General features: G+C 49.9%; 1 protein-coding gene across 1 annotated transcript in view; it reads left to right on the top strand.

The window, feature by feature from the left end:
- STARD8 (StAR related lipid transfer domain containing 8) overlaps positions 1 to 22,155 on the top strand; it is a 32,767-nt gene that overhangs the window by 4,509 nt on the left and 6,103 nt on the right. Inside the window, exons 2-5 of the mRNA XM_008058350.1 lie at positions 15,830 to 15,901; positions 18,029 to 18,110; positions 19,090 to 19,153; positions 20,321 to 21,735. Coding sequence (XP_008056541.1) covers positions 19,097 to 19,153; positions 20,321 to 21,735 — 1,472 coding nt within the window. The 5' untranslated portion in view covers positions 15,830 to 15,901; positions 18,029 to 18,110; positions 19,090 to 19,096. The remainder of the gene's footprint in view (positions 1 to 15,829; positions 15,902 to 18,028; positions 18,111 to 19,089; positions 19,154 to 20,320; positions 21,736 to 22,155) is intronic.

Below are 22,155 nucleotides of genomic sequence, written 5' to 3'. Positions count from 1 at the left end.
CTTTTTTGATTTATTGTAGAGATGAGGTCTTGCTGCCCAGGCGGGTCTCGAACCCGCGGGCTCAGGCAATCCACTCACCTCAGCCTCCCAAAGGCTTGCCCACTTTTTAATGGGGCTGTTTGTTTTTTCCTTTTGGCATGTTTGTGTTCCTTGTAGATCCTAGATGTTAAACCTTTGCCAGATATACAGTTGGCAAATATTTTTTCTCATTCTGTGGGCTCTTTCCCCTCTCTCTTGATGGTTTCTTTGGCTTTGCGGAAGCTTGTCAGTTTGATGAGGTTCCACTTGTCTATCTTATCTCTTATGGTATGGGCACTTGGGGTTTTGATCAGGAATTGGTTGCCAGTTCCAATTTCCATAAGGGTGTCTCCTGCATTTTCGAAGATCACTCGTTTTCTTGTTATTTTGAAACAAATCCTGGATACCTTATCAATTTATAGATAAATATTTCAATATATATATATATATCTAAAAGATAGGGATTTGTGAAAATAACCACACTGTCATCATTATACCTAAAACAGTCCCTTGATATCATCAAATATCTGGTCAATGTTCATATTTCTAATTGTTGAGGAAGACATTCTGCCCTGGGAGTCCATTCCAGGGAGTGATTGCTTTTGGCTGAGGGGAAGGTGACTAACAGAGGTAGCAACGTTTGAGCTGAACCTAGGAAGAGAGGCCCAGGAAAGGTCTGAACCCAGATGTTAGCCACCTCTGGGGCTCCAGATCTTGAGGCTGGCCTGTGGAGGCTTCTTGCAGACTTCTTGCCTTCATTGCTCCAGCAGTAAATGAGACTTTCTCACTCTCCCACTTGCCTCCTCAGTTCCGGGGCCACCCAGGAGCTCTAGGTCCACAGGCCTGAGAGAATTCCTGGGATGCTGCTCTCCACTCAGGCCCCTCCCATGCCCCTGGCCCCTGAGGCCAGTTCGAAGCAAAACAGGATGCACTCAGGATGAGTGTCTTTCCCAGCTTGTCAATCTAATCACCAGGGCCCAGCTTGGAACTTCCTCTCTCATTCATGATAAAAACCCTCACTGTCTCTCTTTTCCCTTCCGCCCCAGAAAGGGTGTGCTGACTTCCTCAGTATCCGGGCCAGTCCTCCTCCACCCCCATTTGGGCTGAGGGAGAGCTTCCCTCAATGCTGGCTTCTGTCCCCATCCACCCCACCACAGTCTGCCAGAGAAGGAGAGAAAGACCCCAGTAATGCTCTCCTACTCTTGGGCTGTCCTCGAGAAAGGAGTGGCCCCTTTCCAACAAGCCTGGGGTCCTGCCACTGCATGGTTAATAATTGAGCCACATAATAACCACCTTGGAAAGTTACCTCTAGGGGATGGTCATTAACTAACTCCCTGTCCACCCCAGGCCTTAAATGTTCCCTATCGTGAACCCTCACCTTCCCCCAAGGGGACATTAACAAACATTCAATCATGGAAACTTCTGGGGCCAGTTAAAATTCTGTCCCTCTGTCCTTTACTTGGGCAAACAGAAGTAGTTATTCACTCTGTTTGAAGGCCATAGGTTCAGCTTGCATGATATTGAGAAGGGCAGGGGAGTTGAGTTGAGAAGGATTCAGATGGTTAGTGGGGGTAAGGAGTTTTTTTTAGACATCAGAGTCAGAAAGGGGTATGAGTGTTTCCAGGGGAAGTTGACCCCTGATCTGACTTTGAAAGTCTAAAAGAGCAAGAAGTGTCCACCAAAAGGGTCTGCCATTGCTGGGGATGGGGTGAGGTGGTGTGAGTGTGTGTCTGTTTTCAGTCCAGCTATGGTCTCTCCACACTAGGCTGAGGAAGGAGTGGGACTACTAGTTACACGCTGCTGCTGCTAGGCTGAGGGCCTCTGTAGTGGAGGAGGATGCCTTCCTCAGAGAGCCTGTATCTAGACAAGCAGTGGGGCTTGGGAAGGGTTGGGCCAGGACCCAGACCCAGCCCCAGACCTAATTTAGAAAGCTCCAGACCACAAGCAGTTTTCTGAAGTTTCAGCAGGAAGGAAAGGAACCAACATTTAGTGAACCCTGTGAGCCTACTACAGTCAGGAAACTTGGTTTCTGGTTTTGCTTTACCATAGCTGGCTGTCTGTGAGTGACTTTAGGGAAGATATTTGCTTTCTCTGGGCCTCAATTTTCAACATCTGTAAAGTAGTCGGGGCAGGTGGCATGAACTCGGTGGTGTCTCAGGCCTTTCAGCTGTCCAAGTATGCGTTCCTATTCAATATCTTTTTCTAATCTACAGGGCAATGGCAAGCTGGCTTCAAATTCAGCCGGGCCTATTCACTGAATATTCTTAGCTGGCTGGGTCAGTTTGAACTGGCCGGGCCCTGAATTGCCACAGCTTGGGTTCTCCTTGTGCATGGGCTTTTGTGCAGTTTGCTCTCTGGCCCCTCCCCATGCATGAGTATGTCCCAGGTGGCCACCCTGACCCATTCAGTTACAAGTTAATGAGTAACCTGCTCCCCCTGGGTAGTACCAGCCCACAGTGCTCCTGGGATCCCAGGTCTGTGTGGGAAGCAGCTGAGGGCCTAGCCAGCTCCAGTCACCTTTACGCTTTCTCCTTCAGTCCCTCTAGAAGTTTACAGAGTTCATGGGAAAAGGGCCTTTAGAGGGCACTAGGTCCAAGTCTCCTGAAGCTTCAGGCTTTCAGACATGTACATGTGCAGCTCCTGCTCACCGATCTTCAATACCTGGGGGGTGCGATATGTTTCAAGCAGTTGCTTTCATCTGTGGAATGTCCAAAAGTGTTTTCTTATTGTTGAACTTAACTGTGCCTCCCTGAAGCTTCTAACCCTGGGTTCCAGCTCTACCCCCTGGGACCACCTGGACCCTGTCTGCTCTCTCTGACCTTCAGAGGTCTGAGGATGGAACTCAAGTCCCCATGTATCTTCTCTAGGCCATATGACCTCAGCTCCTCTTAGTTTCCTTCTTGGGTCTGGGATCGCCCCCTTCCCAGCCTCATGACTGTCCTTCCTACATGCCTCTGTTTATGACCTCCTCCCCTTAATGTGTGGGGGCAGGAAATGGGGCACTGGAAGCTTCTCACTCTCCTGTTTCTAGTCTGAACTTTCCAGACAACTTCTCCAAAATCCTTTTCTGACAACCCCAGTGGGTAGCCTCTGAACTCTCAGAATCTTGGGTCCAAACACCTTATTCACCTGTCTCTGGTTTGTCTGTTGTTCTGGTTGGCCAGCTCTCATGGTTGGAGAGCCCTTGGAAGGTAGATTTAATACTCTTCTTCTTGTTGGCAGGACAAGCCTGGTGCTCTGTTTGATGAGCTGAATATATGGGGCCTTCCAGTGTACCATGCTTTTCTGCCACTTAGTTTCATCGCTGGAACTGGTAGAGGATGGAGAGCAGACGGAAGGGAGTATTTTCGGGAAGCTGGAAATGAGTATGAGCCATGCCCACAGTGGGACCTAAAGGAGTGAATCAGATAGGGAGAAACACCAGCTCAGCCATTCCTTCCCTTAGCAGTTAATGATGATGACAACGAGTCCTCCCATTTCTTCAGTTTCCAAAGCACTTTCACTTCCGTGATCCGTTCTGTTCTTCAGAGCAACCCTGTATGGTAGTCGATATGATTTCCCCAGAGTGGTCCCTGATGATCCCCAGCTGAGGCCTAGGGAAGGGAAGGGAATAGTCTCTAGTGAGAGAGGATTTGGAACCCAGGTCTCATGACCCTCAGCCTTCGTTGTCTTACCCAAACCACACCCAACAGCCATGGCAGCAGGGACTAACTCGGCAGCTTCCCCAACCACAGAGGAACCTCTGCCCCCGCTGCAACTGTTCCCATGGTAGAGGGAATGAGCTCCAGGGAGGTGGCCTAGGATTTCCTGCCTTTTATGTGGGCTGGCCAAAGGCTGGCCTGTCTGAGGTGTGAGATAGGCACCTGCAGGCAGCCTTTTTGCTCCAGGCTGAGATCAAGTCAGGCTGGGACAGAGGCAGGGAGTTTGTGGGAAGGGCTTGTCCCCAAACATCTGATCTGGGAAGCCCCTGCCCCAGCAGGACCTTCTAAATGGGAAAAACACAGAGAGGAATGTGGGAAAGGGGCCTGAGTGGAGCAGAAGCTGTGCACAGGATGCCTGGGGTAGCAGAGGGTCATGGGGAAGAGCCGGAGCTCTAGAATACACAGCACTGTGTGACTTGGGGAAAATTGCTTAACTTCTCTGAGCCTTCATTTTTTCAGCTATAAAATGGAGATATGTGCCTACCTCATGAGGTTATTGAGTATTAAATCCAACAATATAAATAAAATGATGCCATTATTGTTGCTTGATAGTATTTTCTGCAGCCTTGTCACTTTTTCACTGACCTGGGGATATGCAATGCTCAAACCTGCCACCTCCTAGGCATTTGGTCTGGCTTTTCTGTCACTTCAGAGCCCACCTCATCCAGAAAAGCTCTCCCTGGCCATGCACACCTACAGTGCTCCCTTCGTCTGTTATTCTTTAGTGGCATTTATGACACTGCAACAGGCTATAGTAATGATGATAACACCAGTGGCAGTAGTGAAGTCGTCTAAATTCTTGGCATGTTTTAACTTACTTAGCCCCCATGGCAATTCTGTAAGGTCGATACTGCTATCATCATTCCCATTTTACATATGAAGAAACTTAGGTAAGTAGAGGTTGCATGAAGAACTTGGCTGAAGGTTACACAGCTAGGGAGTGATGGAGCTGGGATTAGGACCCAGGCAGTCCCCACCACCAAGGTGGCCAGATAGATACAAGGGAAACATGAAGGAGTGGGTCCTGGAGTGGAGAGGGAGTTTTAGGGGGGTAGTTCTGCCATTAGCACCAGGCCTACCTGATTAGCACCTTCTAGCACTAGGGGTGGAAAGCACGGTGCTGGGTGGCATGAGGGAAGAAGACATTTTAATGCACTGTATTGACAAACAGGTTGCATTATTTAGAAGGCGTGGATGGTTAGGGGCAGGCAGGAGGCTGACTGGATTAACTCTTGTGATCCCTTTAGCTAGTGTAGCCTATGCTAGAACTTGGTATATGGATGGTGTGTGGGAGGTTATCCAGAAGCTCTAGCTCCCCTGACATGGCCACCTCAGGGTATTCAGGGGCTGCAAGCATCCTTCTCTCAGTTTGTATCAGCTGCTAGCTCCACTGCTTTGAAGCTCATTACCTGTCATCTTGCCTCTGAAGTGAGCTCCAGAGGGTGCTTCAAAGACCAGTCCATTTTAGCCTTTGCCACCTTGAAGGGGATGGGCCTGGAAGCAGCTCTGGCCAATTACTACAGGAGAGTTCAGCCTTTGTCCTGTTTTCAGACCTTGCCCAACATTGGGCCTGGCACCAAGTAGGTGCTCATGTACTATTGGTTGAATAAATGCACATGGGGAGTGGACTCAGAGGGAAGAGCCAAGGGAGGCTGAGATGGGAACAGAGAAGTTAGAGCAGCAGGAGGGCTGTGGGGGTTTAGGCAGGCTCCTGGCCCCATCTGTAGTCCAATAGAAGCCGACCTTTTGTAACCTCCATTTCCCCATTTGTACAATAAGCATTACCTGCTTTGGACAGGGTTGTTGGAGAGACCAAATGAGATGTGGGATGACCAAGTGCTTTCCCAGCTGATCAGAAGTTACTTCAGGCTGAGAGTTCATACTGCAACAACCCTGATAGATGTTCTTTGTGTCTGCTGTGTGCCAAGTCCCGACCTAGGCAATTTATTTTATTTAATGAGGAAGATTCTAAGTTGGTAGCTCTTACTCTGGAGCCAGACTGCCTGGATTTGCCTCTTGGTCCACAACTTCTTAGCTGCCGAGTTACTCCATATCTCTGGGCCTCAGTTTCCTTATCTGTAAAAGAGAGATATTATCAGAGCACTTACTTCATAGGGTTGTTGTGAAGATTCAAGGATATAATCCATATAAAAAGAACCCAAGGAAATGCTTGGAACATAATATGGCTTACTACACTTGGGCAATTATTATTGTCTTATTTTTTACTCGAAAAAATCCTCATGCTGTTGGTACTATGATTATATCCCTGTTCTACAGATGAAAACACTGAGGCATAGAGAAGTTAAGTAACTTGTCCAGTATGATCTGTGTATGTACTTGGCCCAGGGCCTGGCACATAGTAAGTACTCAATAACTATTAGTGTCTGTTATGAATTATTATTAATAATTACATTTAGTATCATAAATGTTGTCATTAATGAGCACAGCTGTAGTTATGAAGTAGCAGAGTCAGGATGAAAAGCCACATCTTTAGGTTGCTGCCTGTTACTCTTCCTACTGTACCCGGTCACCTCTGTGCCTGCAGGCCTTACACAGCTGGTAAGCCACCATTTGGGATTCTCCTTCCCTTGGTCCTATCATGGCCTGAGCATATACATTGTCATCCCTGCCCCCTGCTATGTGCTCGGCATCATAGCTCCTTCTGGTCCTCTGCAGGGCTCAGGGGAGTGGTTGTGTCTGCTGACTTCTCAAGGAGGCCACCTGACTTAGGCACATTTCCTCTCGGTCAGAGACAGTTTTTTCTGGATCTCAGGGTGGGGCCAGGCTCCTTCAAGGCATTTCCTGTCCAGGGGTTTATATTTGGCCTCAGCAAAAGGAAAGGGAAGTAGGCAAGCGGGGTGGGATGCAGAGGTGGTGGCACAGGGTCAAAACAGGCAAACACCAGGACTTTGCTGGCCAAGAGAGGGAAGCAGGAGGCAGTGTGTGCCCCTTCTCTCAGGTGAACTTGAGCTCGGAATGTCAAAGCTAAGTGCTCCTTCAAATCAAAATGCCTCTACCCCTCAATTAGAGTGTCTTTTCCGTTCTCACACCTCTGGGCCTTGGTTCCTGGTCCTGTGGTTTCTGCCCTGGGGCAAGGTTTTCTGCCAGTCAGTGAGTTGGCTTTGAGTTGCGTGTGCTCAGTTCCGTTTCTTGTGCTATGGTGCTACCAGACAAGGGAGTGGGGCCTGCACACCCTGTAGTTGGGAAGCAGGGTTTCCTGTCTATATGTTGCCAGAATGTCAGTAGCTTTACCACACTGCAGTGGGGACACAGATACCAATAGTACTCAGTACAGTGGGGCTCCCAGTTGAATGGAGATGGGTTCATATGCTGCTGAGAATATAATGGAAATGTGTAGGGGGCCACCTAATTGAACTGAACAATTAGATGTTAGAGGTTGGTGAGAGGTCAGGGAAGGCTTCACTAGAGGGGGTGCTTGACCCACATCTTGATGAAGAAATAGGAATTTTAGCTTCAAGTCAGGCTGAGTCTAGACTGTGCAGAGCCTTGTGTGCCAGGTAGAAAGCAGTCTGCTACCTGCTCCAGGCTGTGGCCAGTGGGAAACCCATTAGGTTGCAGAGTAGGAGAGTGGGTAGGTTAGGGTCAGGCTATTGGAAGAAGCTGGCAGGATGGCCCATTGAAAGGAGAGATTGGAAGCTGAAGTAACCCAGGTAGGAGAACCCAGGACACAGTTGGGTGGGAGAAACCCCGACCATTTGATGGAAAAGTTAATAGAACTTGATAGTTAAATTACTACATATGAGGAGAACAGGAGGACAAGATTTACTTGAGGTTTAGGCCTAGGCTTTTGGCGCCTTTGGAGGCAAGAACATTAGAACTGGTTTGGGGGATGTGAGTTTGGTCTTGGTCCCCCTGAGGACCCTCACTTGGGTCTCTCAGAAGAGAATGTGAAGAAGGACAGCTCCCACTACTGAGCCAACCACTGCTCATCACACACACCCCTGCTGCGGCTACAGAATTTCAGGAATAGCCATTAGGAAATGGGAAAACTGAGGCTCAGACAGATGTAGTGGCTTGCCTAAGATTACACAGCAAGTTACCTGTGGAGCTAAGGCCAGAAGGTAGCTTGCCTGACCTTCAATCCAGTACTTTCTACCCAAACGACAGTGGAGAGCAGTCACTCCTGGTCTAACATCTGCCCTGGACTGGCCTGACTGGCATCTCTCACCTCCAGACCAGGGACTGGAGGTGGTAGAGTAGCACATGGCTTATTAAAGCAACTACCTTTCCTTGTTACCATGACTTTGTCAGAGCACTTGGGACTGAGTTGGGGGCAGGAGCCCCCGGGGGCAAGGAAACTAATAGAGCAACTGTGGTAGAGAAGGTGGCAGTTTTGACCTTCACTGTCACAGGGAAGGCCTGAGCTAGGCAGGAATGTCAGCCATCTGCTCTGGCCCTGCTGTAAAAAGCGCTTGCCCGGGAGACCTCGGGCCCACCACCTCTAAACTCAAATACTTTTTTTTTTTGTTTTGCGTTGGAGTCTCACTCTGTCACCCAGACTGGAGTGCAGTGGCCGCTCTCGGTCACCGCAGCCTTGACCTGCTGGGCTTCTGCGTTCCTTCCGCCTCAGCCTTCCAAGTAGCTGGAACTACAGGCGCACGCTGCCACGCCCGGCTAATTTTTTTTGATTTATTGTAGAGATGAGGTCTCGCCAAGTTGCCCAGGCAGGTCTCGAACCTGCGGGCTCAGGCAATCCACTCAAGGCGCGGGATTACAGGCTGAGCCACCAAGCCTGGCTTAAACTCAAATTCTTAAGCAGCCCCAGTGGGCCTAAAGTCTGGCTTAACTTCAGGGCCCTCGTGACTTGTCCTCATTTACAACTGCATACAGAAGGTCAGGCCACAGCTTTGTAGAGGTGGATGGGGAATCACACTTCCATATTTAAATAAAACTCTAAACCAGAATTGCCACCTCTCCCTGGCTTACCCCACAAGGCATCCACAATGTGCAAAGGCAAGGGACCTCCACTGAATGTTGCATCCATTCTTCACTTTACCCTCCTGAATATCCCCAAAGTAGGATGGGCTGTCCAGAGGTGCCTGAGGCCCCAGGTTAGCAGAGGCTGACCCTCAGGATCTCACACTTCAGATCTGGGTCAACTTTTCTTTGTTGTGAGGGCTGTCCTGTGCATTACAGGATGTTTAACAGCATTTCTGGCCTCTACTCAGTAGATGCCAGTAGCATTCACACCATCTACCAGTTGTGATGATCAAAGATGTCTTTAGGCATTGTTAAATGTTCCCTGGAGGGAAGTTGTTCCTAGTGGAGAATCCCTGTGGTAGAGATGAGAAGTTTTGCCCTGTGATTGTGGTGTAGACATGGAGTATTAAGGAGAGAGGGATGTTAAAGGGTAGAGACGCACATCTGAATCTGCTACTGGCCAGCCAAAAGATCCCATGGCTTGATTTTGTTGCCACCCTGTCCCGTGGGGCCCTCATGGGCTGTTTGCTTTTTTGGTGCCTCATTTGCAAGAGGGAGGCACACATGGGTGCCCAGGAACTTGGCATCCAGCTGTGGCCCTGACTAAGACTGAGGCTGGCATCTGAACAGGTGCAGCAGGGCCCCGAGGTCTGCCCGGCAACCTAACAAGCCGGAGGCCAGCCAGGGCCTAGCACTGCCAAGTCAGACTGGTTGAAATACAGAGGCCCTTGCTACGGTGCCCCTCCTGTGAGGTTAGGAATGTGGGATGAGAGCTATTTTGGTCTTGTCTCCCTTCCTTCATGTGCTTTCTTCCTCTGCAAGAATTGAATTTGAGCAGCGATTCCAGCTAAGAGTAGCAGGAGCAGAGAGAGGCACCAATGTACTGGACCTTTCAGTGGATAGGGTGTTGCAGACCCCCCTGAATGTTCACTCCAGGGTTGGGAGGGGAAGTCTTGGTGGCCCTGAAATCCCTGACAGCTCTTAGTACAGGTCCTTATGAAGGCTCCCCTCCTGTCCTGGAGGGAGGGAGAAAGAGAAAGGAAGAGAGAGGGAAAGAGGGGGAGAGAGGGAGACAGGGATAGAGAGAGAGGGGAGAGAGAGAGAGAGAGAGAGAGAGAGATAGTTATTCACCCGTTGCAACGTCTCTGCCAGAATCACTGCCAACCTAGAGGACAGCTTTGTGCAGATTCGAATGAAGTACCACCTCTGAGGAATGCAGCCCTGTGCCAGGGCTCAAGCCTGGGTGGGCAGGCTTCTTTTGGCCTAGGCTCCTTAATGTGTCCTTAAGGGAGAGTGAGCGGAGCTGGTCATAGCACTTGGTGCTAGCTTCTGAGATACAAGCCCTTGCCCAAAAGGTCAGCACCTTCTCCTTGAGAGGGATTCCACTCTAGGAGTGGGGAGCCAGCAAAGTAAATAGGCCTTGTAGCAACCCAAAGAAATGATCAGAGAAGCTGTTTTCCAGGACCTAGCATTTCCCAGCTGCAGTAGCAAGGCCTGCAGTGGTAGGCAGTCACCCAGGTCTTTCTCCACTCCTCTGGACACTGGCTTTTTCTTTCTGTGCTCACTGAAAGTGAGAGAGACCAACATAGGTTCCAGACTTTTTATAGAGGCCCCCAGTCTCTGGTGAGGGCTATGGGGAAGAAGATGCCTTTCCACATAGGAAGTTGTCAGGTAAAGGAGGCCAACATATTTGTTGAAATTTGTCTTATGGAACAGGTCAGCTAACTTCTTGAAGAAATTGCCTTCACAAGCACCCACAGGCCTGCCTTCCCCTCCCTTATCGTTTGCATTCATAGTAATGCATGTTTCTCTCTCCCACTCTTACACCCAGGCAGAGAGAACATGGGCCAGTGAGTATAACAGGCCTGAAGCTGGCTTCTGGCTAGAATCTTTCCAGGGACCTATACTTGTGACTTTTTAAAAAAATTTTTATTAATCAGTATTTTTTATTATGGTTTTGTGGGGTACAGTTAAGGGTTAGGTGTACAATTACGTTTCATTCAGGCACCCTGTTGATAAGAGGTGTTTTCCCATCCCCCGACAGATATTTGCTACTGTTACATATACTTGTGACTTTTTAGCAGGCCATGTCTGTTCAGGGTGGTGGTTCTCTATCTTGGCTGCACTTTAGAATCACCTGGGGAGCTCTCAAAAACAAGCAGATGAAAAATGAACCCTACCTCCAAAGATTCTAATTTAATTAATCATAGCGTGGGAAGGGGGGCAGGCACCGACACTTAAAAAATCTCCCCAGGAGATTCTAATGTACAGTCAGAGTTGAGAGGTGAGAAAAAAATGGGATGGGACACTCAGGAGCTCCAGCAGTAACAAAGGACACTTTTGTCTAGGTCCTGTGACATTCATCCATTGCTTATCTTGGGCCCTATGTCTTGGCTGGTCCCAGGCCTGAGCTCTGCCTTTTGGGAAGGAGAAGGCTGAATCTGGAGTATGGGCAACTCTCTCACAGCCCACGGAGTGGTGATAAGGCCCAAGGACTCAAGTTGCCTAGTAGTGGTATAAAGACAGAGTGTCCAACATGAGAGTGGGGTTGGGAACACTGGCAGGCTGAGGCCTTACCTCCTTTAGTCTAGATGCCCGTTGTCTTCTCTCTTTCTTCTAGCTCTCTTTTCTCTCACCTCTGTACTACTAGGGGACAATCTGAATTGTACCTTGAAGACTGTGAGTACAAATTTCAACTAGTCTTAATAAAAGTAGCCTTCTTTAATGATAACTTTCATACAGCCACTTTCAAAGCCAGCAAAAGCCTGATCAAATCCACACAGTAATCACAGAGATAGGCAGGGAAGTTGTTAGTCCTCACTTTATAGATTTGGATACCAAAGCTTTGGAGAATGAAACAAGTTGCCTCAGATGACATAGGCAGCAAGCAGGGAAGCTGGCTTGATTTGAAAAAGCTTTTTTCCACTTAGTTATCATCTTTGGGAATTGTTGGATTTTCAAGGGGCAGATGTTATTGCCTTTTTCTCCTACCCGTGAGTATTTCTCAAGAACAGAAACCTTGCTTTTTTTCCTTGTTCTATCCTTCTTGGCACAGAAAAATGTTCTGTGCTGAGAGGATCTCTTGTACGTGGACTGTGTAGACACAGATACTGTCACTGACTTTTGAAACCATGTGCTGCTGCTCAGCCATTCCTTCTTTGACGGTCCCTCCAGGGGACCTGTGGGTATGGCTCTGATACTTGACTCTGGAGCTTTCTAGTATGTCCTCTCTCCTGACTCATAGCTTGGATTGGCTGGGCCCCTCCCTAGGGAGAGAGTCTCGGTGTAATCCAGTTTGTACCAGCTGAGTGCTATTTACTGACCTATCCTGGCACGTCACCCTAACTTGGGCCTGAGCATGCACAGCTTGCAGAGTATAGCAGTTGCAACTAATGCCAGCCATTTCCTGGAATCTGCACATCTGGACACAGAGGTAGGGCCACAGACATTCCTACCTCACTAACTCAGCCTGCCCCATGTCACTCTCTCTGCTGGTCACATAAGCCAATCCTTAGTCTGGGCTGACTGGGCCCTAGCCCCAGGTGAATTGACACTAGTGGGCTTGGGGGTGGGAGTCAGGTCACTCCTGGCCTCAGCCTGGGCAGGCTGGGATGAGTGGGAGGGACAAAGGCAAAGCACCTCAGTTCAGCCCTTAATCACCAAGACATATGTCCCTGACTGCTCCATCTGGGAGGGAGCCTCGGGGCCTCCCAGCCCTGTATGAGATGGTGTATTGTCAGTATCCCTGACATCCTGTTTGGTAATAATCCATTACATTCTCTAGATTCCTGCTAAGGAATGTCTTTGCTTCTTTGTCTTTTGGAGCAATTGCAGCCTCTTTGAAACTTTTACCTCCTCCAAGCCGTTTGGCTCCAATTCTGGCTATGGTTTGGGTGCAGCCATGGTCCAGACCCAGAAGGGAGTGCTAGCTGGACCTCTTTCTCCAGTTTTCTTTGAAAACAGGGACCCTTTAGAGTCTGAGTTGGCAGGGAACACATTTATTGAGTGCTTGGTATTATGTGCCAGGGGCTTTTAGTTTCTCCTATATTTATATAGTGCTCTTAGTAGCTATGAGAAGGGGATGCCATGGCCCCCATTTTACAGAGGAGGAAACGGAGACAGAGAAAGGTTATACAACTTGCCATAGTCAAAGAGCTAGTGACTGACAGCATCAGGATTTGAACCCAGGCTTGTGACTCCACTAGATCAAGGAACAGAAACAAAGTTTGGGGGCCTAGAGTTGATTCCTTTGAGTCCAAGCCCCTTGCTTGGCTGGCATCAGAGAGAAGGTATCATCATGCATGGAAAAGAGCAGCGAACATGGAGTTAAAAGATCAGTGTTGTAGTCTCAGCTATGACAATTCTGTATGACTTTGGAAGAGTCTTCCCAGCCTCAGTGTGTTCCATGTTGTAGCTTTTAAAAACTCTTGATGTGGAGAGTCATAGACCAATTAAGGCAGCCTTCTGGGGATGGGGCCCTGGTATTTTTTTAAACACTTCCTAACTGATTCTAATGTGCATCCAGGGGTGAGAATCACTGAGCAGTGCTATTTAAACCCAAACTTTAATGTGTATACAAATTGCCCAAGGATCTTATTAAATGTAGATTCTGATTCCTTGGATCTGGGGTGGGGCTGGGATTTTGTGTTTCTAAAAAGCTTCTAGGTGATGTTGATGTTGCTAGTCTGGGACTACATTTTGAGTAGCAAGGGCTAGAGGGGTCTAGGTAGGAACGAAAGAGCTTGGCACCCACATGAGTAAGCTAGTCCCCTTCCTGCCAGCCCCCAGCTAGGGCCACTGCTTAGTATCAGGGAAGCAGGCAGCTCTCATTCTCCCATGGGCTCTGTGGCTTGGGCAGATGTATAAGCTTTAGGACTTCATTCCTGCCTCCTTCAGGCCGGGGAGGGAGAATGAGTATAAGGGAGGGAGGTGCTTTTCTCTTTCCTTCTCCTCCATTAGCCAAGGATGACTGAGAGCTGCAGTGGGATTTCAAGGGTGTATTCCTGGTGTGCCAGCCTGTCCCTAGGGATTTGCTCCTCTGCCTGGAGTGGCCATGCTTGTGACCCTTTAGTGGTCCCTGTTTCCTTTGTGCCCACCTCTCTGGAAATCCTGACCTGATTTATCCTCTGGCACCTCCCTTTTGGCCTAATGACAGGAAAGCAGAGCTAGCTGTCAGGAGGGGCACTGAGATAGGGGTAGGGTCTCATCTTGGGGGTGTGGCAGGAACAGGGAACAGGGAAGTGGTTGTGGTAGCGAGCTCAGCTGTCCTAGCAGTGAAACGATGTCCCTCAAATGCTCCCTGGGCTGGTGTGCATCCCTTCGGGCTGATCTTATCACACCAACCAGACCACCACCGGCATAGAGAACTGGATCTTTTCTCAGACTTGCATTGCCCCCTGCCAGACAGACAGAGGTACTGCTAACAGGACTCTGTCAGATACTTTCCAGGGCCCCTCAGAGGTCCTGGTGATTCCTAGATCTCTCTCCTGGGTTAAGAAGTTGCAGTAACATGGAACACACACACACACACTCAGGTACACACACAGGCCGAGGTGCCACTGGGTATATACAGGTGCACGATTCCACACCAATCCTCATGGATCGTGGACAGGAGCAAACCTGGCTACAGCTGTATGTGGAGACAGATGCAGGAGCAGGCACTGACCTGATGTACTCATGGAGATCTCTGCCCTTACCACTATTTTGCTCCCAAACTTTTGGGGGCTCCAGGGGGTGCAGAGCCCTTTTTTCTATTCTGTCCCTCAAATCCTCATCAGTGTGTGATTCTTGAGGAGCTCATTGTAATCTTCTGACTGGCTTCTACCTCCCCCAACTCCTTCCTCCCTTGTCCGCTTACCCAGCATCTCTGAAGTACTGTTTTGCCCTTTATTAGTCCCAGCTGTCAGGACCTTATCATTGATTTCCTTGTAGGGGAACACTGAGAAGAGAGAGCTCTTCCTGTCTTGGAAAAACTCCTTGGAGTCCTCTGGTCAGTGGAACCAGGTGACACTCTGGCCACAGGTGCTAAGGAAACAGAGGACAGTTTGAGGGCAGGCCTCCATGGCCAGAGCAGCTCTGCCAAAGCCAGCAGTCTTCTCCCGCCAACCCTGCACTGCCAGGCCCTATGGTTCCAGCCCCACTTGTCCTTGGCACCACCTGGGTGGAAGGCAATTTGCTGCCTGGGCTGTTGCAGGGCTTTGCTTCTGGTATTTAGCCTACCCTGACCAGGAGGGCCTCCTCTATCTCCACTGAGGCTGTCAGGGATGCCCAGCTCTGTGCCAGGAACTCCCAGAGCAGAGGTGACAGGCTGACTTAGCCGTGACCCTCCAAGCCCCTCACAGGCCAGCACTGTGTCAGCCTGATATTCAGCATGGGACTATGCCACAAATAGGCCAAGCCAACAAGAAGAGCTAGGGTAGTACTGGGAGGCCCCTTGGGGAGTGAGGGCTGGTACAAGCATTTGGCGAGGGGTGGGGGTGGGTGTGCTGTTGTCAGGGTGTAGGGACCTGAACTGGAGTCCAACTCAGCTGGGTCTCCTACTCCAACACTGCTGCTTTGTCTCCTGCAAGACTGTAGACTGAGCCTGTTTGTGTATCTGTAAAATGGGGATAATGAGACCATCTTCCTGAGTTGTGTGTTAAATGAGATATGGATATCAAAGTGCTGGAGATGTTAGGTATGATGATGAGAAAGAATGATAATAATCATGGAACATTTCCTATCTCCTACCTGGACTGGACTCTGGACTCACCCAGAGTCTTGGAAGGGGTGGTTCCCTGAGGAAGGCTGGGGGTGGAGAACACAGCTGTAGCTGCTTATCTTAACAGGCCTCCTTGACCCCAGATGATCCTGGGTGTTGCTGATGGTGGTGGGTTCAGTTCTTGGGCAGGGGGCGAGGTAATGGGAGGGATTTGGAACAGGCTGGAAATGAAGCTCAAGAAAGCCATGGCCAGGACACCCAGAGAGTAGGGCTTGGGGAATAGAGGGCCTCCTAGCTGGCTGTGACCTGGAGCAAATGTGCCAGCCCTTCTATGCTTCTCTTGCCATTTCTGGATCACAAGAACTAGATGTGGCTGCCTGGTGGAGGTGAGGCAGCAGGAACCCTGGAAACCTGATGCCAGCACCCTCCTAACCCCATTTCTCTGTTTCTTTGCCCTGTTGCGTTTCAGAAACTGAGGCCAAAAAAGCATGTGGGTGGCTCCGGGCAACAGGATTCCCTCAGTATGCTCAGCTGTTTGAAGGTAAGGTCACTCAATTGCTTGCAGTCCTCAATTCCCCAACTTTCCCTACCCCTCAGTTTTTCATCTATAAAATGGGGGCAGATCTCTTCAACTACACACGAGAAGCCATGTCTCCATCCCCGCTTAGATACTTCAGGATTTTGCTCCTGAAGTTGCAGCCTTTCCTGTGTCATTGTCTTTCACAAGCAGTGGTGTTGCCCATGTGTTAAAGTGCCTTGTCTTGACCAGGGTCATTGCACAGTACCACTCCTGAAGGCACCGTTTATGTAGATCGTGATAGTAGTGTGAGGGATGCCAGCTGGAGTTCCCCATGGTAATGGCCTCATTTTTCTGTTTTTCTTCATTTCTCTCATTTTTCTGTTTTTCTAGAGTTCTTCATACTTACTTTTTTCACATCCCCTCTTCTTCCCACTCCTCCACTGTTCCCTAGTATCAATCCCACCTTACCTTGTCAACTCACAGTGACCACCATGTGGTCAGATTCAGTAGTCACTTCCCAGTCCTCATCTTACTCCATCTCTCAACAGCTTCAGTGCAATTGGCCATTTTTTCCCTTGGCTTCTAGAACACCCCCTCTCCTGGCTGCCTCTCTGGCTGCTGCTGTCAGTTTCCTTAGCTGACTCTGCTTCCTTTAACTGATATCTAAATGTTAGGGTGTCCCACGACTCAGTCCTGGACTGTCTTCTCACTCAACATTTCATTCCCATGTGGTCTTTGTCCAAGTACCATCTATATTCCCACATGTCTCTGTCTAGACCTCATATACAAGCTCCAGATTCATCTATTCAGCCATCTACTCAGTATCTCTACTCAGATGTCTGGTGGTGTCTCAGATTAGCAGGTCTAAACCCTGACTCCTGATGACACCACCATCCTCCACCCACTTGCTTAAGCAAGTCCTTAGTACCTCTTTTCCCTTGTCTTCCATCTCTAACCCTTCAAGTCCTTTCTTCCCTACCACCTCCCCTGCCACAGCTTGGTGTGACCCATCATCCCTGTTTACCTGGACTGATGCACCAGCCTCCTTCCTGACCTCTGTGCTTCCACTTTTGCCCTCCTGTACTTTCATCTCTACACCACAGCTAGAGGCTCCTGATGACCGTAGGTCTGACTGTGCCACTTCTCTGCTCCAAACCCTATGATGGCTTCCCAGCATGCTCAGGATGAAATGAGCCCAAATGCTCAACTCAGGCTGACAGGACTGCATTCTTCAACTTGCATTGATCACTCTTCCTTTGCTCACGGGGCCACTCCCTACTATTTGCTCTCACCAAGCTCTCTCCCTCTCTGAAGCCTTGATGTTGATGTTACTCTTGCTTGGAACTCTCTTGCTAGTTTCTTTGCACAGCTGGCCACTTCTCATCTTTCAAGACTCTCAGCTCAGATATCACCACCTCTGAAAAGGCTCTGCTGACCACCCCATACAAGTAGCCCACACCCCCACTGGCCTCTCTCCATCCCATCATCCCAGCTGATGTCTTTTGTGGCGTTTAGAACTGCTTTGTCTTGGTTTCATGTATTGCTTGGTTTCTGTTTCCTATGAGAGTGGAAACTTCATTAAAGCGGAAGCCATTTTTGTCTTGCTCGCTGTTGTCTTGTCTGGCACAAAGTAGTTGCTCAATTAGTATTAATCGAATGAGCAAATGAATGAATGGACTTGTTTTACCAAATTCTCTCTCTCCTCCCTACTTCTTTCTTTCTCCTCTTCCCTCTCTAAGTTCTAGGAAGTGAGTTACATGCTGTCTCTTCTTTCCCTGCTCCCTCCCTACCTCCCCCAGCTCACCTTGGGCCAGAGAGAGGTTTCCCTGTCTGAGCAGCCTAGGATTCAAAGGAGACCGGGGGAGCCCAGGTTGGCTCTTGGCAGCCACCCAGGGTTTTGGGCCTGCCATCCCACATGGACCCACCTCACTGACCAATGAGGTTTTTGGTTCAGTTTGACCTGGCCTCTCCCAGGCCTTTGCCCTGAGCTCCCTGGGTGCCCCCTTCTTTACTTCTGCCTTTTGTCTTTCTGTGTTGGCTCTTGCCTTCTTGCTCTGTCTCCTCTGGACTCCCCTTCCAGCTCAAGGGCTGCTGGGGCTAAGTTCTGATCTTCTGCTGGACTCATCTTTGCTTCTCTCTGTCACACAGAAGGTTCGTTCCCCCTGGATATTGACTCTGTGAAGAAGGACCACGGTTTTCTGGACGAGGACTCTTTGGGGGCTCTGTGCAGGTAGGGGAGCTGAGGGCCAGGTCTAGGTAGCCAAGGGCCCAGCCTGGGGCTTCCTCATGGAAAAAACCCATCCCTTGTACCCTCTAACAGAGGAGAAGCCCTGTTTATTAACAAAGCTCATCTTTTGCAATCATGTTTTTCATTCTATTCTCTGAGTCTGTGACATGCTCACTCACCCAGTCATTCTAGCTAGAAGGCCGAGATCTGGGCCTTGATTCTTTTGTCCTTAAGTTCTATCCCCCAAACATCAGCCTCTGTCTGCTTATACCAGCTCAGCCCTTGTTTGAGGCCAAACTATGGCTTCTCTTTGGATCTATTACAAGGCTTCAGTCTAACTGGTTTCAGTCTCAATAGCCCACCTTCCCCCAGCCCCAGAGCCATCCTCTCAACAGTCGCCAGAGTCAGCTTTGTAAAGTTCCAAGGGATTGCGCCTCTGCTTAGAGTTTGTCACTGTCTACAGTGGAAAGGTTTTTTAGCATGACACTTGAGGCCCTTTGCAATCTGGCTTTTGATCTACCTCATTAGCCTCGGTTCCACACTTTCATGACCACACTGGTCTGTTTACTGACCATTTCCCTCTCTACCTTGTCACAGTCTTCTGTGAAAGCCTGGGGTAGGAGTACCTATTTCTCTCGCCTTCAGAATCCCATTTCTGTCCTCCAGGAAGCCTTTTCTGACTGCACATCCTCCCCTTCACAGAAGTTTCTTGTTTCACCCTGTGTGTCTTCTGTGTCTTCCATCTGTTTGGTTCTTGAACACGCCCCATTTCTGTTGTGATTTATTTCCATTTCTATAAGTTTCTGGAGGACAGAGGCCATAATCTTCCCAGCATCATGTCTGGTGTTTAAACTTTAATGAACATTGGGGCTTGGGAGAAGTTTTGATAGCTTGGGCATATTAAGTGGTGGAAGTGTCTTCAAAGGCTATGCCAGGTTTTGGGAATTGGTACCCTTGAGTGAATACTTTCATTTTGTTGCAGGAGGCTGATGACTTTGAACAACTGTGCCTCGATGAAACTGGAGGTTCATTTTCAACGCAAGGAGGTGAGTCATAGTGGGTAGAGTTTCATCTTGAGGCACTGTGAGGAAACCCAGAATACATGCAAACCGCTTGCAAAACTAGTGCCAATGTCCCAGGAGTCTGAGGTGTCCAGAGCTGTGCCTTGCTCCAGCTAGAGTGGGAAGGAGGGATGGATGGAGATGGAGGTGCTCATGAGGCTACTGGATCTGGAGGATGACAGCAAGTGCCCTGGCCCATGGGCCCCCCCACACCCTCAGCCCACCACTCCCTCCTGGGGCTACTGATAACTTGACCTAGTGATGGCCTCTCCTCAGGAAATCCATCTTCCTGTACTGCTTGCTTTGTATGGCTAAACTTCTTTGGATGGGGGCAGAAACAGAATAATGTAGAAAGATCATGACCTCTCTACTCTTAGAGGCTGGGATCCCCACCTTACCCCCATGAGGCCTTACCCCTCTGAGCCTCATTTTCTCCATTTCTACAATGAATTGGGGCACTGGATTAATAGCCTCAAAGATCTTTTCGACTCTGCCAATCTGATACTGCAGAAACTAAAAGGATTTTGGTCTATACATAGCTCTGGAACGCAGGCCTACTGACCCCGTCCTTTCCTGTAGACAAACTTTGTTGATGTTCTCTGGGGCTTTCACCACCAGAGGTCTGCAGTCCGAGGGGGCAGCAAGTTGCCAAAGCCCTGGGCTGTGAAGCAGGAGACCCATGGGACCTGATCCTAGCTCTGCCATTGACTGTTAAGTGACCTCAGGCAAGCCTCTTCACTTCTCTGGCTCTCAGTTTCCCCACCTTGCAAAGGAGGAGATGAATTAGGAAATCTAAAATCTCCTCTAGCTTTGGTATTCTGTGATTCTAATCCAAGATTGTAGCCTAGAGACTTGAGAGGCTCTGTCACTGTCTTGGGCAAGTGGCTTCTCGTTTGTAGGTCTCAGTTTCACTATCTGTACAATGGGGGATAGATTAATTAGGTTAACATTACCCTATATCTGGGCTCTGTTGGTGACTTCTGGCATCCTCCAGCACTCCCAGAGCCAGCTCCTCCCTCCTAGGCCATGAACTCAACCAGAAAGCAGGGTCCTTCACCTCAAAGTCCCTTAAGAATTGGGAGGCAGAGTGGAGCACAAACAAGGACTTCTGGGCTGTGCTTCTCTGACCTGACCCTGTGATACCTTCCTCAGAATGAAGACTCAGAAGAGGAAGAACAGTGTACCATCAGCAGCCACTGGGCCTTCCAGCGGGAAAGTAAGCGCTGGTCTCGTTTGGGGTGTTCTGACCTGCTGGCCCCACCAAGCCTTGGCCTGCCAGTGACTTCAAGCTGTGAGAGTGTCCTCACAGAGCTTAGTGCCACCTCCCTGCCAGTCATCACTGTGAACCTACCGGCCGAGCCAGCAAACCTACCCTTGCTAAGCCGGGCCCCCAGCCCAAGTGACCGGCCCCTTCTCAGCCTCATCCAGGACCAGGAGAGTCCCCAGGACAAAGCCAAGAAGCATTACCGTTCCTGTAGCTTCCTCAAGCACCTTGAGTCTCTGAGGCGGAAGGAAAAGGGTGGTAGCCAGCAAGCAGAGCCTGAGCATAGCCTAGCCACCTCAGAGAAGGCCACCAAAGCCTCATCTTTCCGCAGTTGCCGTGGCTTCCTCTCGGCCGGATTTTACAGGGCTAAGAACCGAGTACCCACCTCAGCCAGTGGTAGTGGTACTGAGACTCGGAAGGCCTGGGAGGCCTGGCCTGTAGCCACATTCCGGCATCCTCAGAGGGTACACCGGGGTGATTGCCTGGTGCATGTGCCTGGAGACCACAAACCAGGCACATTCCCTCGTTCCCTGTCCATTGAGAGCCTGTGTTCTGAGGATGGACACCGTCTGGCAGATTGGCAGCCAGGTAGGCGCTGGGGCTATGAGGGGCGCCGGGGTTCCTGTGGCTCAACAGATAGCCATGCCAGCACCTATGACAACTTTCCTGAGCTATACCCAGCTGAACCTGTACTGTCTGGGACTGAGACTGAAAATGAAGATGAGGAAGAGGGTGGAGGCAGCTATGCCCACCTAGATGACATTCTCCAGCATGTGTGGGGGCTGCAGCAACGGGTAGAGCTCTGGTCTCAGACCATATACCCAGACCTGGGACCTGGAGATAAGGAAGAGGAAGAAGATGAAGAAGAGGAGGCGGCCACTTCATCAGTAGAAATAGCCACAGTTGAGGTTGAAGGCCAAGCTGAGGCTTTGGCCCAGGCAGAGGCTCTGGCCCATGGAGAGTCCCCAGCATGGGTCCAGGCTGAAGCCCAGCCAGTAGTCCTGGCTCAGGCTCAGGCTCCAGCTGAGGCTGAACTGTTGGCACAGGCAGAGGCTGAGGCCCCAGCCCAAGTCCAGGACAGTGAGCAGGAGGCACATTCAGGTGGGGAACCCACCTCTGCCTTCAGCCTGTCTGTGGAAGGACATTCCATTTCTGACACTGTCGCTTCCTCCAGCGAACTTGACAGTAGTGGGAACTCCATGAATGAGGCTGAGGCTGCAGGGTCTCTGGCTGGACTCCAGGCATCCATGCCCCGGGAACGGCGTGATTCTGGTGTTGGGGCCTCACTTACCAGACCCTGCAGGTGAGAGTTCAGGTGGGGACAGGGACCAGGGACTCCTCTCGTGTGCTCTCTCTCTCTCTCGCTCGCTCTGTCTCTCTCTCTAAGCTTTTGGAGGCTGGGTGATCACTTCTAGGCAGAGTACAGGACTTGGGAATTCACAACGTTATATTCAGGACCTGCCTCTGCTGTGGCCTTGAAGAAATTACAACTTTTCTTTGGGCCTCCGTCTCTTTATGTGTAAAGTGGGGGTGTTAGAAGAGATGGTCTCTGTCTCAGATCCCTAGCTTTGCCATTCAGGGTTTCATGCAGCAGTTCCTGCATGGTAGTCTTGGAATGGGTAGCGGCTGGTACTGTTTGTTGGCACTAGATGGACCTGGGTTCTGTGCCACCTTCCCTGAGAGCTTCTTGGCCCCTGGCCAGACCTTGATGCTGAGACCAAGC

The sequence above is a fragment of the Carlito syrichta genome, unplaced genomic scaffold (genome assembly GCF_000164805.1).
Source record: "Carlito syrichta isolate Samal-C Ts95f unplaced genomic scaffold, Tarsius_syrichta-2.0.1 Scaffold303306, whole genome shotgun sequence".
NCBI lineage: Eukaryota > Metazoa > Chordata > Mammalia > Primates > Tarsiidae > Carlito > Carlito syrichta.
The sequence above is the reverse complement of the archived record's forward strand: the minus strand, read 5'-3'. Positions and strand labels throughout refer to the sequence as shown.